Here is a 16,714-nt window from a genome sequence, read left to right on the forward strand (position 1 = left end):
TTTTTGAGACGGAGTCTTGCTCTGTCGCCCAGGCTGGAGTGCAGTGGTGTGATCTTGGCTCATTGCAACCTCTGCCTCCCGGGTTCAAGTGATTCACCTGCTTCAGCCTCCCTAGTAGCTGAGATTACAGGCACGTGCCACCATGCCTGGCTCATTTTTTTGTATTTTTAGTAGAGACATGATCTCGATCTCCTGACGTTGTGATCCACCTGCCTCGGCCTCCCAAAGTGTTGGGATTACAGGCGTGAGTCACCATGCCCGGCCAGCTATGTTTGGTTTTAATCTGATTTTCTCCTCCTCCCTTTATTACATGTAGGTTAAAAACCTAATACATGAATCAACATGTATCACCTAGAAAAGGTTTGGTACAGAACATAAAGATTGAGAAATAATTGTTCAAATAACATTAGTAAACTTATAAAAGGCCACTTTTGGTGTGTGGGAAAATTTAAACTTCCTTCTAAACTTGTAAAAATGATACCCCTTTAAATTAATTTGAGACTGTGCCTATCTTTTGTGGAAGGTGCTCATGCTTTTGAAATCAGGCAATACCAAGTATTTTTGGAATCTATTTGCTACTAATGTAATGACTCAGGATGCTGAACAAGAACAGACATATTTCTTTCAAAGAGATCTGATATGGTTTGGTTGTGTCCCCACACAAATCTCATCTTGAATTCCCACATGTTGTGAGAAGGACCCGGTGGGAGACAACTGAATCAGTGGGGGAGGTCTTTCCTGCACTGTTCTCCTGATAGTGAATAAGTCTCACAAGATCTGATGGTTATATAAAAACTAGAGCTTCCCTGCACAAGCTCTCTTTGCCTGCTGCCATCCATGTAAGACGTGACCTGCTCTCCTTGCCTTCCACCCTGATTGTGAGGTCTCCTCACCCATGTGGAACTGTAAATCCATTAAATCTCTTTTTCTTCGAAGTCTCATGTATGTCTTTATCAGCAGCGTGAAAAATGAACTAATACAAGATCATAATTGGAATTATAGTAAAATTAACTTCCTTGAAAAATTCTCATTAGGTAGCATTCAAAAACATGTCAGCTCAATACCATTGACAATTTATATAATAGGTTCATAAGCTGGTTCAGAAGTAAAGGTTATGCCTGTGTTGCCAAGTCAACCCCAGGATAACTTTGCCACTGCTCGCTTTATACTTCCTGAAGATATGCTATCTAAGACTGATGACTTCTGTTCTGAAAACACTCAAGAGAAAATGGTAAGTATTAAATGGATGTTATTCTGATGCTAAAGAAAAGAGTACCTGTGCCTAGTTGGTCAAGGTGATGACAAAGATGAAATTCCAGGTGAGCAAACTGGAAGGAAACGCAAAGGGATGGGACAAACCATGGGGTAAAGCAGGAGTCAACTCTGGTACAGGCAGCCAGGGCTGTTGGAGTCACAAGTGGATCACAAGTGCTTTGAGAACCAGACTCACTTGCAGAGCTATGGGAAAGAAGTGATAAAAGAAGTTCAATAACCAAAATTGCCCAATATTACATGAGTGAAATGTCTTTTTATAAGGATTTCTAAAACTAGTACTGAAAATTCTATAGTCAATATTTTATCAAATCTTCAGTATTTTCTCAAGTAAATTAGTTTTTTTTAAAAACTAAGTTCGTTTTTGGCCGGGTGCAGTGGCTCATGCTTGTTATCCTTGTACTTTGGGAGGCCGAGGTAGCAGGATCACTTCAGCTCAGGAGTTCGAGACCAGCCTGGGTAACACAGTGAGACCTCATCTCTACAGAAAATTAGCTGGATGTGGTGGTATGCACTTGCAGTCCCAGCTACTCGGTGGTTGAGGTGGGAGAATTGCTTAAGCACAGCAGGTCAAGGCTGTCATGCACTACATTCCAGGCTGGAATCATGTTGATTATTCTCTATGAATTCTTCACAGAAAACTTTCAAAGGATTCCTCAAATGCCAACTCATGTTGATCTATCTCCAAATCAATTTGCTTCCATCCACATCTCACAAAACTTATGGGCCATTCGTTCTGTTATTAAGATCAGTGCAGTTCAGAGTGTGACTCTGCCACTCAAAAACACAATACTTCAGTGTCACCATAAATATTTCACTTTTTTTTTTTTTTTTTTGTGAGACAGAATCCCGCTTTGTCGCCCAGGCTGGAGTGCAGTGGCGCGATCTAGGCTCACTGCAAGCTCTGCCTCCCGGATTCACGCCATTCTCCTGCCTCAGCATCCCGAGTAGCTGGGACTAAAGGCACCCGCCACCACTCCCAGCTAATTTTTTGTATTTTTAGTAGAGACAGGGTTTCACCGTATTAGTCAGGATGGTCTTGGTCTCCTGACCTCGTGATCCGCTCGCCTTGGCCTCCCAAAGTGCTAGGATTACAGGCGTGAGCCACTGCACCTGGCCAAATATTTCACTTTTGTTTTACTTCTCCAGATTGTCCATACCCATATTCCCATAGGGATCAGTCAATATTCTTCATTAAGCACTCACTCCCTACTGTAATGGGTGCCATAAAAGTTATGACCTTGTCCAGAAGAATTAGGGTTCCATGGACAATTACAATGCATGGGTCCTCTCTTGCCCATCCTCTTAACATTATTTTATACAAGTTAAATCTTTATTTTTTTTTTGAGACGGAGTCTCGTTTTGTTGTCCAGGCCAGGCTGGAGTGCAGTGGCACAATCTTGGCTCACTGCAACCTCTGCCTCCCAGGTTCAAGTGATTCTCCTGCCTCAGCCTCCTGAGTAGCTGGGATTGCAGGCGCCTGCCACCACGCCCAGCTAAGTTTTGTATTTTTAGTAGAGATGGGGTTTCACCATGTTGATCAGGCTGGTCTTGAACTCCTGACCCCAAGTGATCCACCCACCTTGGCCTCCCAAAGTGCTGGGGTTACAGGCGTGAGCCACAACTCCCAGCTTATATGAGTTAAATCTGATTAAAACGAGTTAAATCTGATTAAAATGAATAGTGAAGGTATCCATTGAAGGGAAGATGTCTGCACATGGTGGCTGCTGCTGTGCACAGGAAGCATGCTGCCTAGATTGCATTAATACTAACAGGAGCACAAAACCTGGGAATTTGGGAGTGTTGGAGGAGAACAACAATCCTGTTAATTGTGGATCACCGAATTGATGTTGTCCTGTTAATTGTAGATCACTGAATCGATGTTGCCTTTTCCCCATTACTCACTATCTTTCACTCCCTTCTTTTCATGCCGAAATATGCTCTGTAGCTATCACAGCCTGGCTCCCAAATCCATGAGGAGCCTAAAGACAAGCAATGTGATTTACAGTGTCCTAGGAAGAACTGTGACAGGAAACACTAAAGAAAGAAATCCTTGATTTTCAAAGAACTCACAGTCTAACTGGTGATACTCAGTACGTAGACATTTACAAAAATTACCAAACAGAACCAACCCCCAGGAATAGGCAAGTGGGAAGTGCTGCCAGAGTGGAAACACAAGAGGAACTTAATGGCATGGGTGAATCATGTGGGATTTTCAGAGGTGTGAATCTTCCATTGGGTTTTGAAAGAGGTTGTGAAACAGGCTGGTGAAAATGAAAGCTGGGAGCATTGCGACATGTTTACTGAGTTGTTTAACCTCGAAGAGTTTAGTTATGTGGTGTAAGCATTTACTGCAATGCTAGTAAACCTCCATTGCAGACAAAGAAAACAGACTTTGGAGCACTAGGTTATTGACTATGCACAAAAATGCAGCTAAGTATATTCTTAAAACATCTATAATGGGCACAGTAATCCAAGTAACTTTCCAGGAATTTGTACAGTTAACAAAAGATTTCATTGGCAAGATAAAATTAAAACTTGTATTTATTCAGAAAGAGGAAAATATATTAGTTGTATATGTGTTTTACACATTTGAACTCTTTCCCTTATACTACTCATGTAAGTTTTTAGAAATAGGGCACAATGTTAGTCAAAATATTACTAAAAATCCAGGCAAGAGTTCTATGGGACCAGTTTTTAAAAATGGGTACACAGTTTGAGGGGTTTATCTGAAGCATTTTCCTGGCCAATTACAGTTTTTGACACTCTTGATTTATTTTTCTATCTCCTGAGAGTGGCAAATATTATAATATATTGCAAAAGTTTGCTAAAACATCATGAGTATCTAATACAATCTTTACTTGTAACAAATTGGTTGATTCTTCACTTTTCCTAAATTAAATGCACAAAGCAATGGTAAGACATATTTTTAGGTATATACAGTAGCTCCTGAATCATAAAATCATACTCCAGTAAGCATTAGTGCTAGTAGCACTACTCTAGTCAGCAATACTCCTTCAATCTTGAAATCCTGACTAAAATGGTTACTAGGTTAATCTGTATGCAAAAATTAAAACTTTTACTTAAAAACTGGAGTCAACAAAATCACACACTTCTTAAACACAAAATGTGGTATATGTAATTTGAGTATACTTTAACTCTATTTTACATTAGCACATTTATAGTTTTTGATATTCTTAACTTAAATCACCATTATATACTATAAAAGTAGCATTTATGTGTTTACCTTTCACCTAAGGATTAAAATGATCTAAGTACAATACGACTAAATAGTCATAAATATGAGTGATGACTCTGCTAGAGACTTGCAGTAGCTACATTTGTATAATTTCCCTAATTAGGTACAACAGTGAACTTTAATCTGATTCAGATCTCAAAAGGTCAAACATCAGATGTATAATAAGCAGAAAAACAAAAGTAAAAAAATCTCACAACTTATAGTATTTGTATTTCAATACTTCCACTTTTCCCAAAAGACTTTCAAAACAGGTCAAATTCATGGCCAATGGCAGTGTTCACAGAATTATCTGGTGCTCTTCACTTTTAACATGCTGGAAAATAGCTCCTGGAAGCAAGATCTCTCAAATAGTAATACACACAATTCACGATTCAGTAATTTATTCAGAGGGTTATTTAAGTGTTATTTTAGAACAGTGGAAGCATTCTAGACAGTGAGAAGGATGGCATGTGTTTTACTTATACCTTCATTTTAGCCAAAGAATTACTTACCAACTGTCCTGAGTGACCTATAGAGGGGATCAATTATTTAAACAAGGAGTGTCCAGTACATCTAGATGTAGACTGATCCTATCTTAATGGCACTGTGGGGACCCAGGCACAATCCCTAAAGATCCAGCCCTGAATGTCACTTCTGTAAGGATCCCTTTATGGTAATAAAGATTTTATAATGTAGTATAATATAGCATAGAGATTAAGACATGACTTGCTCCTCCTTGCTTTCCACCATGATTGTGAGATTAAGCAGAGAATGACCAAGGTAGGAGAACCCAGAATGAAATGTATACACTGCTATAATTTATATTGTAGTATTAGGCAAGTTATTTCACTTGGCTAAATCTCAGTATTTTTCATTTATAAAATGAGTACAGAAATTAGACCTACCTTTTTCAAATATTACATGAGTTACTGCATATAAACTACTTAGCATGATATCTACCATTCGATTAAAAAACGATGAAAAAAAATCCATTCTTCTTTTTCTTGTTGGCAAGACAAGGTACCATACTGGCTACATAGGTTAATGTTAATTGATTCTCTTTAGCTTCCTAAGAGGGATCTCACAACAGCATATCGGCATTCATCTCAATGGGGCACTGTCTCTCAACGTTGGTTCACATAAATTCTCCCCTACACACTGCAGGAACACTGCTCTGTCCATCCCTGGAGAGTGCTGAATGGGTGAGAGAGGATGCAGGAGGACGTGTGTGCCTGTTGCACTGTGTTTCTTCCACTCCTTACAATGGTTGTTTTTCAAATGTCTTAACCCTAACTCAAAATAACAAGCACACTTTTATTGTAATCCAGTATACACATATAAAACAGGGGAAAAGGTTTTCTGAAAATATGACACACACTATTTTTTATTGTGATAATATATTAACATATATAGCATAACATTTATCATTTTAACCATTTTAAAGTGTACAGTTCAGTGACATTAAGTACATTCACATTGTTGTGCAACCATCACCACTATGCATCTCTAGAACTTTTTGATTTTCCCAAGCTGAAACTCCATGTCCATTAAACCCTCACTCCCCATCCTTCCCTCCCCACAGCCCCTGGCAGCCACCACTATACTCTTTATGAATTTGACAACTCTTAGGATCTCATATAAGTAGAATCATATAACATTTGTCTTTTTCAAACTATTTTCTATTTTATTTTATTTAAAAAATTCCAGTTGTAACCAGCTATTTCATAATCCATGAATGTGCTCCAATTTGTAGTTTGAAAAATAACCTTAAATGAGCCTTCAGGTAAAACACTCCTTTAAATCTAACTTAAAAAAAAAAAAAAGGAAGAGTAATCTCGCAAGGTTCATAGAGTAGACAACACGACATAGAGAGCTCATAAGTACCATCATCCAAGAACTCTGAGACCTGAGCAGCACCTGAGTACTTTGGGGACTGTGTATGCAAGAAGGACTACATGGCAAAGGCCAGCTTCCTGGAGGACTTCGTATACAGAGTTCAATCACCAACTAAAAGAAAATAGCAAAGGGCCTCAAAAGCAAACCTGGGGAAAAATGTAAGTATTCCTTCCATTCAACGAAGAGAAGACAAGAACTCAGCTTTAGCCCTAGGGAAGGGTAAAGGAAAAAATTTTCTGGATAAATCCTGGATTATACCAGAGTGTGTAACTAGAAACACAGGTGACAAAGCAGTTCCAAACGTCAAGATTTATGTATAAATGGCTTATAACACTAAACGAGTTACCCAAAAATCTAGATACATCTAAAAGTGCAGACCCAAGTAGCCAAATGGAGAGAAACAGTATCTAGAAGGCCACTGTCACTTTTTGGGAGGAGAGAGTTCAACCAGCAGAGAGAAAAGAAATGATTCAGGGACTTATCCATCATTGCGCTTTCTCTGATTCCTCCACTGTCTATATATACAAGAATCAAGGTTTTGGAAAATGAAAAGGAGTTCTTCACACTCACACGCTCATACACACACAGGCTGTGGATCACTGTCTCAAAGATTCCAAAATATGAGTGGACAGTGATTTCTTAATGAGATCTTAAGGGAGTAGGAAGAAAAAAAAAAAAAATATATATATATATATATAAAAGCACATCCAAAGATGGAAGCACTCCATACAACTCACCAGAGGTTTAATTTTTATCACATGAAGAAAGAGCCATACATCCTTAAGCCATTTCTCTTTCCAAGATGCCTTCTGTCATAAGTCAGTATTTTGGGGGTAGGAATAAAAACTCCTTATAAGCAATCTGCTCTCACATGCTTTAATATTGTGAGAAGATGACCGTGAAACATGGACAGGAAAGTACCAAAGTCTTGGCACAGATCAAGAATTTAACGTTATCATCAAACAACTTATACAGAATTAACCAGACATACATATCGAGATCTGCAGTTACTATTGTGTTATATATAAATGTCTGTAATTTGTGTGACTTTCCACAGCCAAAATAAGTATTTCTGGAATTAGCTCTTTAGGGGTGAAGGTAAGAGGGAATAAATAAAGTAAAAAGTTCTTCTGATCCATCAGAAGACACCTGATTGATTTCAAACCCAGGGAACCTGCCAGTGTGTCCCAAGAGAGTAGGGCTCACGACTCCTTTTCCCTTTTGTTCCTCCCAGGGCTAGTCACCTGGTAAGAAGTTGCCAATTGCAAATAAGAGTGTGTGCTTGCTGGATGTCTTCTGTTTGCTCTCTTGACCCACCTTCTACCATTCCCCACCTTCTTCTTTGCCTCCAGAAGGGAGCATTCTGGACTGCACCAACAAGCTACTTTGTCCTCTGGCTTGTCCTTGGATTCAGTCAGTGGGAGGTACCCACAAGGTGACTTAGAAGGCAGAGGGGGAGTGAGGTAAGGATATGTATTTTCCCGGTTCCTTTGTAGCCAGATCTCTGTACATTAGCTGTGTTCCTCTATCAAACATAGCTACAAACGCCCACTCTAAGTTAGAGTTTTGATAATGGCTCTATCACTTGGCTTCTTTTGGCCTAAGATTGGGACAGTTTCCCAGGGTTCCTAGCCCACACTTTTGTAGTTCATTAAACTCTCCCCAGTCACCCAGTCTGAGTAGCCATCTGTTTCCTGTCAGAACCTGACTGATAAGAGGTTTACTTAGACTTTGGAAACAGGCAATCGGTGTGGACAAATACATACGTGATGGGAGTAAGATAAACAGCTGAAATGGATAGCATGACCAGGGCTCCAGAGGCTGCATCCCTTGCCTCTAGTCCAGTGTACAGCAAATAGAAGGGGAAGGCTTTCAAAGGTCAGTACTATAAAGGTCAACATTTACTTCAAATGCTCCCTCCCAAAAACCATAATATGATCAAGCAAACCATTAGTTAAAGATATAGAAACCTAACTAATGACTCATTTTTTATTTTTTGAGACAAGGTCTCACTTTGTCACCCAGGCTGGAGTACAGTGGTGTGATCTTGGCTCCTTGCAACCTCTGCCTCCTGGGCTCAAGCAATCCTCCCACCTTGGCCTCCTGATCAGCTGGGACTACAGGCATGCACTTTTATGCCTGGCTAATTTTTACATTTTTTTTTTTTGTGGAGACAAAAGTCTCACTAATATTGCCCAGTCTGGTCTTGAACTCCTGGGCTCAAGCCATCTTCCTACCTCAGCCTCCCAAAGTCTAGGGACTATAGATGTTAGCCACTGAGCCCAGTCAATTATTGACTCTTTTTTGTCTTCAGTCATTTGCACCGGGGGCTCCCTGTCATCCATTGAACTGGTTAGCGCCTATTCATTCCTTAAAGTCTCAGTTTAGAAGTCAATCTCTCAACACCAAATAGCATATTGGTGATGGAGCCAGGCCTTAAACCTAGGTCTTCCACCTTGAAAGGTGTAATAGGCTGGGTGCAGTGGCTCACGCCTGTAATCCCAGCACTTTGGGAGGCTGAGGCAGGCGGGTCATCAGGTCAGGGAATCGAGACCATCTTGGCTAACACAGTGAAATCCCATCTGTACTAAAAAAAAATACAAAAAAATTAGCCAAGCATGGTGGCAGGCACCTGTAATCCCAGCTACTCGGGAGGCTGAGGCAGGAGGATGGTGTGAACCTGGGAGGCGGAGCTTGCAGTGAGCCGAGATCGCGCCACTGCCCTCCAGCCTGGGTGACAGAGTGAGACTTCATCTCAAAAAAAAAAAAAAAAAAAAAAAAAAGATGGAATAGAGGTCTTCTATCTCTATTAAATGCTACCTCTATTTACATATTTAGAGTGATGCCATTACCACAAGAACATTAAAATTGCATCTCAATTATAGGCAAGAGGCTCCTCTTTTTAAATTAGGCTTCATGGGATATATTTTTGTGACCTTTCTTTCAGTAATGTCCAATAGTCTGATGTAAATCCTTCTCAAACCACTGAGACCATCCCTTATAAGACAATCTCTAATAATAAAAGTACCAGGTTTTTGTCCAGATTTAGATTTCTCATGTGACAGAATATACTGAGGCTAACTGTAAAAGCATGAAATAAACTGTAAAAGCATGAGGCTAACTGTCTGCATGAAATATTGACATATTATCAAATCATTACTGTTTTCTTGCTAGAAATTGGATGAAACAAATATAATCCTTAATATTGTTTTATTATGTTGACTTTTAAACCAACTCTTCTAATTTAATTTCATTAATATCAATTTCTATCTGAAAAATGATTAATCTCAAACAATTTAAAGTGAGATCGATTGTGAAATATCAGCTAAGGTGAAAAATCTCTGGTGAGGACAAAGATCTGTGATTATAATGTCAGATGCTTGGTGAAAAATTGCCTGAATTTGATTGTCCACTTACATTTCTGTTTCCTAAAGGCTCCACATTTCTATACTGCTAAGCTTACCACGAAAGTAATTTTTATAAATGTTTCAGATTCAGAGGCATTAACATTCTCTACAATGCTTCTTTCGATGATGGAAATGCATTACTTCATAATTAGAATCAAGAAGTCATTTCTAACTTGATACTATTAATAAAACTCAGATTAAAAAAAATCAGTTTAGTTATCCATAGCTCTGTTTTCTGAGATTTCCTGGTTTCTGATGAGATAACCTAAACTTAGAAAAGGCAATCTTTCCATCCATGAAATAATTCCTCACAGGATGGGTGTTCTTTTTATTGCTGAACTATATGCAGGTAAAATTAAAACACTACTTCTCTAATATATTTTCACTAATTCTATAATACTAACTAAACTGTTAGGAAAGTAAATATTTTTAAAGAGCCCAAATGACCTAGAACTAGAATATATGAAATATAAAACACAAAACACATTATTATCAAGCATACAAAATAATCAATGAAAAAGACTATGAGGCTACAAACCAAAATGTTAACAGAAGTTATCTCCTTGTGATTATGGGTAGTATTGTTTTATTTTACAAATGTTCTTCAGTGAACATATATTAATAAAAATAAATATTTCCAAAGAAAAAGTATTCACAATAATTTATAATAAAAAGTAGAAACTGGAATACAAAGTGGTGTGCTATGATTATAACCTTGTAAAAGCATGTACACATATGGGCAAAAATAACGGTAACAGAGAAAAGAAAAAACACTTGATTTGCAAGGTACTGGAATGGTGGTTGGTTTTTTTTCTGTTACTGTCAGAACGTTGTTTCCAGGGAAAGAAGAAGGTATTACATAAAAGGAATAAGATAACAACACTAAGCCAGCCCATGAGGAGAAGTGGCACATAGGGCATCCACAGCAATGAACAGCATAGCCTCACAGTACACGTGATAGTATTTGATCCAAGAAAACTGTTCCACTGGTTGTGGTTTACTTTGTTTATTGTCTTTTATGGGGGCATGAGCAAAGGGGCTTAGCAGGTGTGCATAAGCTAGAAGTACTGAAGAATAGATTGCTGAAGCTATTTTTCTCTACTGTAAATTAGTGGATGTGTTAAGTAGGCAAAAACTGAAATGGGGATAATCTGGTCTAGAGATTTTGTGTGTGTGTGACAGGGTCTCGCTTTGTCACCCAGGCTGGAGTGCAGTGGTGAGATCACAGCTCACTGCAGCCTCACCCTCTGGGGCTCAGGAGATCCTTTCCCCAACAGCTTCCCAAGTAGCTGGAACTACAGTTGTGTGCCACCACGCTCAGCTAGTTTTGCATTTTTTATAGAGATGGGGTTTCACATTGCCCAGGCTGATCTCAAACTCATGGACTCAAGCAGTCTACTCGCCTTGGCCTCTCAAAGTGCTGGGATTACAACTGTGAGCCACTTTGCCCAGCCAGCTCTAGGGATTCTTTATTGCCAATGAAGCTTTATAGGTGGATAAAACTTTATCTGCACAAAATCCTTTGGGTATGAGTTATTTTGGTTAGCTACACAAGTTTCTTAGTGTCTGGAGGCTTGTCGTTTTTCTTTTCTTTTTTTTTTTTGGAGAGTTGCACTTTGTCGCCCAGGGGAGGCTTGTCTTTTAAAGTTTTAAAAAACCAATTAAGATGAAAATATTTCTAAAATTTACCTTTTAGAAGGAGACAATTCAATTTTTTTTAAACATTTCTTTTAATGCCCCAGGATAATCATTACTCATATTGATTATTATGTTATTAAGCTTCTGTTGAGGTGTGTATATGACTGTATTCCTATTTTGAGGTTCAGGATGACTAGATTTTTTGTTTAGTTTGCTTTTTTGAATTTTTTTCTTTTTATATTTAAGGAACAGGTTCTTAGTGAGGGCTCACAGAGCTGTATTATGAGTAAAAACATAGGATTTTGAGTACACAGACTTTGAAACATCAGATTTTGTCTTTCTTTGTGGTTCTCATCTGTTGTTCAGACAGACGCAGCTGCTAGACAGCTGAGATACAGTTAAGTGAAGGGTCACTAGATAGGAAAAGATGACTTGACCATAGTTTCCCAGTGTAATACTATCATCTCATCTTTCACTGAATTACCTTTGGTCATCAGCTCCATTTTGACTGCTGTTCAAGACAATTCTCCAAAGATCTGAAGATACTAATTTCTTCTGGTCATTCACAAGATTGACATCCGGCAACTGCAGTTCACAAACTTTGCTTTCAGACAGACTAAATTCTCTAAATGCAACAAAAACCTTCTGGAGTTCATCCCAGTATTCCAAGCTACAAGGAACCTATGTAAAAATAAAAAAAAATTTAGAAGTTGCAAATAGAAACTATGCTTTTATATTTGTTGAAATTCATATTAAACCTTTATAAAAGTTATAGCATTAAGACCTTTAGAGGAGAATAAGGTTATAAAAGACAGCAGTTTAGGATTTCTTTTCATATTATTATATATTCATCCTGTTTATTTTTAAAGAACAATTCAATAATAATACATACAAACAGCCAAAATTTTAAAAGTAATAATGGAGAACAAATTCTGCAAGGTGTTAAATGTATTATAAACCCATAGTAAGTAAAAGATAAGGCTAGTGTAGTAACATACAAATAGATTAAAAGAATACAATAGCAGAGAAAGGGCTAAGTACAGACAAAATCTTACTATGTAATGAAGGTGCCAGCCAGGCACAGTGGCTCATGCCTGTAATTCCAGCATTTTGGGAGGCTGAGGCAGGCAGATCACCTGAAGTCAGGAGTTTCAGACCAGCCTGGCCAACATGGTGAAACCCTGTCTCTACTAAAAATACAAAAATTAGTTGGCCAGCCGTGGTAGCATGCACCTGTAATCCCAGCTACTGGGGGAAGCTAAGGCAGGGGAATTACTTGAACCCAGGAAGCAGAGGTTGAAGTGATCAGCGGTCACACCAGTGACTGTACTCCAGCCTGGGCAACAGAGCAAGACTATGTCTCCAAAAAAAAAAAAAAAAAAAAAAGGTAATGAAGGTGCCACATCAAATAAGTAGGAGAAACATGGAAAATGAAGTTTGCAAAAACTGACTAGTCACTTGGTAAAACCAAGTGGGTCCCTACATCATTCTTTACACAAAAGTAAACTCCAAAATGATAAAATTGCTGAAGGCTAAGAAGTGAAAGTGTAAGAGTGTAAGAGAAAAAAACATGCTAATATTTCAAAAATGTTATAATAGGGTAGACTTTTGTATGTATGGCATGAAACCCATGACAAAATCAAAATTAAAACAGTCAACTGGGATAAGACAGGTAACATTCGATGACAGGTGAAGGAATATTCATTCTGATAGGAGACCGCTCTTACAAATCAATGAGAAAATGATACATAATCACAGAGAAAAGACAGATTTTACAAGTTCCTCAACTGTGCCAAACGTCTACTGCAAGCAGAGCATCCCCCTGGGGGCGCTTCTGCATCATGCCTGTGGGACTTGGGAACAAGGGGAACCAATGAAAACATGATGCTCATGCTGCTTGCCATGCCACAAGCAATAGAGTTCTTTGCTTCTGGCCAAGCAGTCTTATTCCTTCTGCCAGCACCCATGAAACACTAACAAGATAACTTACTAGCTTGCACTGGGTAAAATCCCAGACCCTCACAGCAATTAGATCACAGAAGAAAAAATATAACCAGCCAGTAAACACAAAAAGATAAAAAGATACTCAGCTTCACCAATACTCAAAGAGATTCAAATTAAAACAATAATGTAATATTTTATTTACTAACCTTTCAGTTGAAGAAGACTGACAGGTCTAAGTACCGTACAAGCATGAGAAAAAACAACTTTTTTTTTTTTTTTTTTGAGACAGAGTTTTGCTTTTTCACCCAGGCTGGACTGAAGTGGCACGATCTCGGCTCACTGCAACCTCCGCCCCCTGGGTTCAAGCAATTCTTCTACCTCAGCCTCCTGAGTAGCTGGGATTACAGGCAGGCGCCATCATGCCTGGCTAATTTTTGTATTTTTAGTAGAGAAGGGGCTTCGCCATGTTGGCCAGGCTGGTCTCGAACTCCTGACCTCAGGTGATCCACCTGCTTCAGCCTCCCAAAGTGCTAGGATTACAACCATGAGCCACCACGCCCAGCCAAAACTTTTTTTTTCTCTAGGAAGTATACTTCTAAGAATTTGTTTTACAGAGATTCCAAAGCAAGAGAGTGTGTGCATACAATATATACGTATATACACACGTGTATGTACTTCAGTACTGTGTTTATTAATAAGAAAAGTTGAAACAAGTTGAATATCTGTCAATACATTGGTTACATGTAACATGCAGATCTATAGAATGTATTTCTACACAACTGTTAAAATGAATAAAGAATATCTCTATGCCAGGCGTGGTGGCTCACGCCTGTAATCCCAGCACTTTGGGAGGCCAAGGGGGTGGATCACCTGAGGTCAGGAGTTCGAGACCAGCCTGATCAACAAGGTGAGGAACCCCGTCTCTACTAAAAATACAAAAATTAGCTGAGTGTGGTGGCAGGTGCCTGTAGTCCCAGCTACTCAGGAGGCTGAGACAGGAGAATTGCTTAAACCCAGGAGGTGGAGGTTGCCGTGAGCCAAGATTGCACCACTGCACTCCAGCCTGGGCAACAGAGGGAGACTCCATCTCAAAAAAAAAAAAAAAAAAAAAAAAAAAAATATCTCTGTGTATTAACAGAAAAGACATTTAGGAAATATTAAAGTATTTTGTTTAGGATAAGAACATGTGGGTTCATTCTATTTGTCTTGAAAAATAAAAGACTGGCTCAGATGTGTTTCCTTTTTTGGAAGCATTTCCTAATTACCATCCTCAGAACTGATCACTGCCTCTCTGTGTCATGTCTATACCTAGTACACTACTCTAACATAGAACTCACTATATTTTGTAATTACTTATTTATATGTTTGTCTCCTTTAGTAGACTCTAAGATCCTTGAGGGCAGAAATGGCACATTATTTAAAAAATATTCCTAGCACCTAACACACTTTTGAGAACATAATGGGATCTCAAAAAAGCTTCTTTAATGAATAGATTGCTCCTTAACCTTTGTTTCCTAAGTAAGTAATTCTCAATCTTTTAACAGGAATAAATGTTGAAATAAACATTACCTCCACCTATACTTAAGTTTCTTTTCTTTAAACAGTAACTTGAGCATCCATATATGATGAGATGCTGGAAGGAAGAGGGGAGAACAAAATGGATATGCAGAAGAGGGCAAATGTCATGAAACAGAAGCACACGTTCTGGTTAGTGCTAAGTGACATATCCATGGCATTACACTTTTAGCCACCATTTCTTGAAATTTTCTTTTTTCTTGTTTTCCATGACATAATTTTCTCTAACTTCTTTTTTCTGGGTTGTTGTTCCTGTATTTTCTCTCAGCCTGAAATACCTCTATACCCCTTACTTTCTCACTGTCTCATGTTTAAATCCTTCACATCAATCAATAACCAAATCGACCACTACCTATCTCAGCCTTTTCACCTCCCCCGATGGAAAAATCCTTTCCCTTTTCTGAACACAAATAATTTTTTAAAATGGAAATGTCTTTTACAGTGCTAATCACTGTATACTTCATGTTATAGTTATTTCTGTACATGACATCTTCTCTGGTGGACACATTCCTTGAGGGAATGATTTCCATTTGGCTAAGCTTTGAATTTTCACAGCACCTGGGAAATGAATACAGCAAATGTTCAAAAAGAGTTGCTGAATAAATGAATGAATAATTCATGAATGAATGAATGAATATACACATACTGCGTGGTTCAAACCATCTCTGGCACATGAAAGATTCTCCACAAAGAGGTATAGAAGTTGAAAGCATGAACTTTGGATCAGATCTATTGGGATTCAAATCCTAGTTCCATTAACTTTTTCTTGGGAAAATGAATTTTTGTTTTTCTTTTCTGAGACAAAGTCTCACTCTGTTGCCCAAGCTGGGGTGAAGTGGCGTGATCACAGCTCACTGAAGCCTTGACCTCCCTGGCCCAAGCAATCCTCCCACTTCAGTCTCCTGAGTAGCTGGGACCACAGGCATGTGTCACCATGCCTGACTAATTTTTGTATTTTTTTGTAGAGACAGGGTCTCCCTGTGTTGCCCAGGCTAGTTTCGAACTCCTGGACTCAAGCAATCCTCCTACCTTGGCCTCCCAAAGTGCTGGGATAGTAGGTGTGACCCACTGTGCCAGTCCCAAATTAATTTTTCTAACACAAGTTCCCATATATGTAAAAAGGGGATGAGAATATAACTACATTCATGAATTTTCATAAAAATTAAATGAGACAAAGCATTTTATTTAGTACCACAGAGTAAGATCTTAAGAAATGTTAGCCATTATTTACCCCTCTCATGCTCAAAGAACACTGTGGAAGTTTGTATGTTGTTACTAGAATCAGGGAAGTTGTAAGAGTTCTGATTATTAGATTTCTTAATAATGGATTGGACTTCTGGGAAGAAAATAATAAACTATGAATCTGGATGTTCAAGAACACTGTTCAATATTATTTTCTGGTACATACCTGTTAAGGTGTGGCCCTCCATATATGCTATGACTTCAGAGATAAAGGAATATATCATTATACATCTTTGCTTAACTACTCTCTGGACTGCCAGTGAGTCAGCCCTGTAGTTTGACACTCATAACAAGCAAGGGTGGAAGAGATATGGTAACTGGAGTATAAATCCCTACAGAGACATATAAAAATCTCAGTGGAGGCCAGTTGCAGTGGCTAATTCCTATAATTCCAGCACTTTGGGAAGTGGAGACAGGAGGATTGTTGGAGTCTAGGAGTTTGAAATCAGCTCGGGCAACTTGGTAAGACCCTGTCTCTACAGGAAAAAAAAAAAAAAAAAAA

At 38.6% G+C, this 16,714-nt stretch overlaps 1 protein-coding gene across 1 annotated transcript in view; it reads right to left on the bottom strand.

Annotated features, from left to right (window-relative positions):
* VPS13B (vacuolar protein sorting 13 homolog B (yeast)) overlaps positions 1-16,714 on the bottom strand; it is a 542,268-nt gene that overhangs the window by 101,367 nt on the left and 424,187 nt on the right. Inside the window, exons 22-23 of the mRNA XM_011966737.1 lie at positions 11,936-12,132; positions 1,277-1,458 (exon numbers count right to left, since the gene is read on the bottom strand). Of these exons, the coding sequence (XP_011822127.1) occupies positions 1,277-1,458; positions 11,936-12,132 (379 nt within the window). The remainder of the gene's footprint in view (positions 1-1,276; positions 1,459-11,935; positions 12,133-16,714) is intronic.

Source organism: Mandrillus leucophaeus, unplaced genomic scaffold (genome assembly GCF_000951045.1).
Source record: "Mandrillus leucophaeus isolate KB7577 unplaced genomic scaffold, Mleu.le_1.0 Scaffold770, whole genome shotgun sequence".
Lineage (NCBI taxonomy): Eukaryota > Metazoa > Chordata > Mammalia > Primates > Cercopithecidae > Mandrillus > Mandrillus leucophaeus.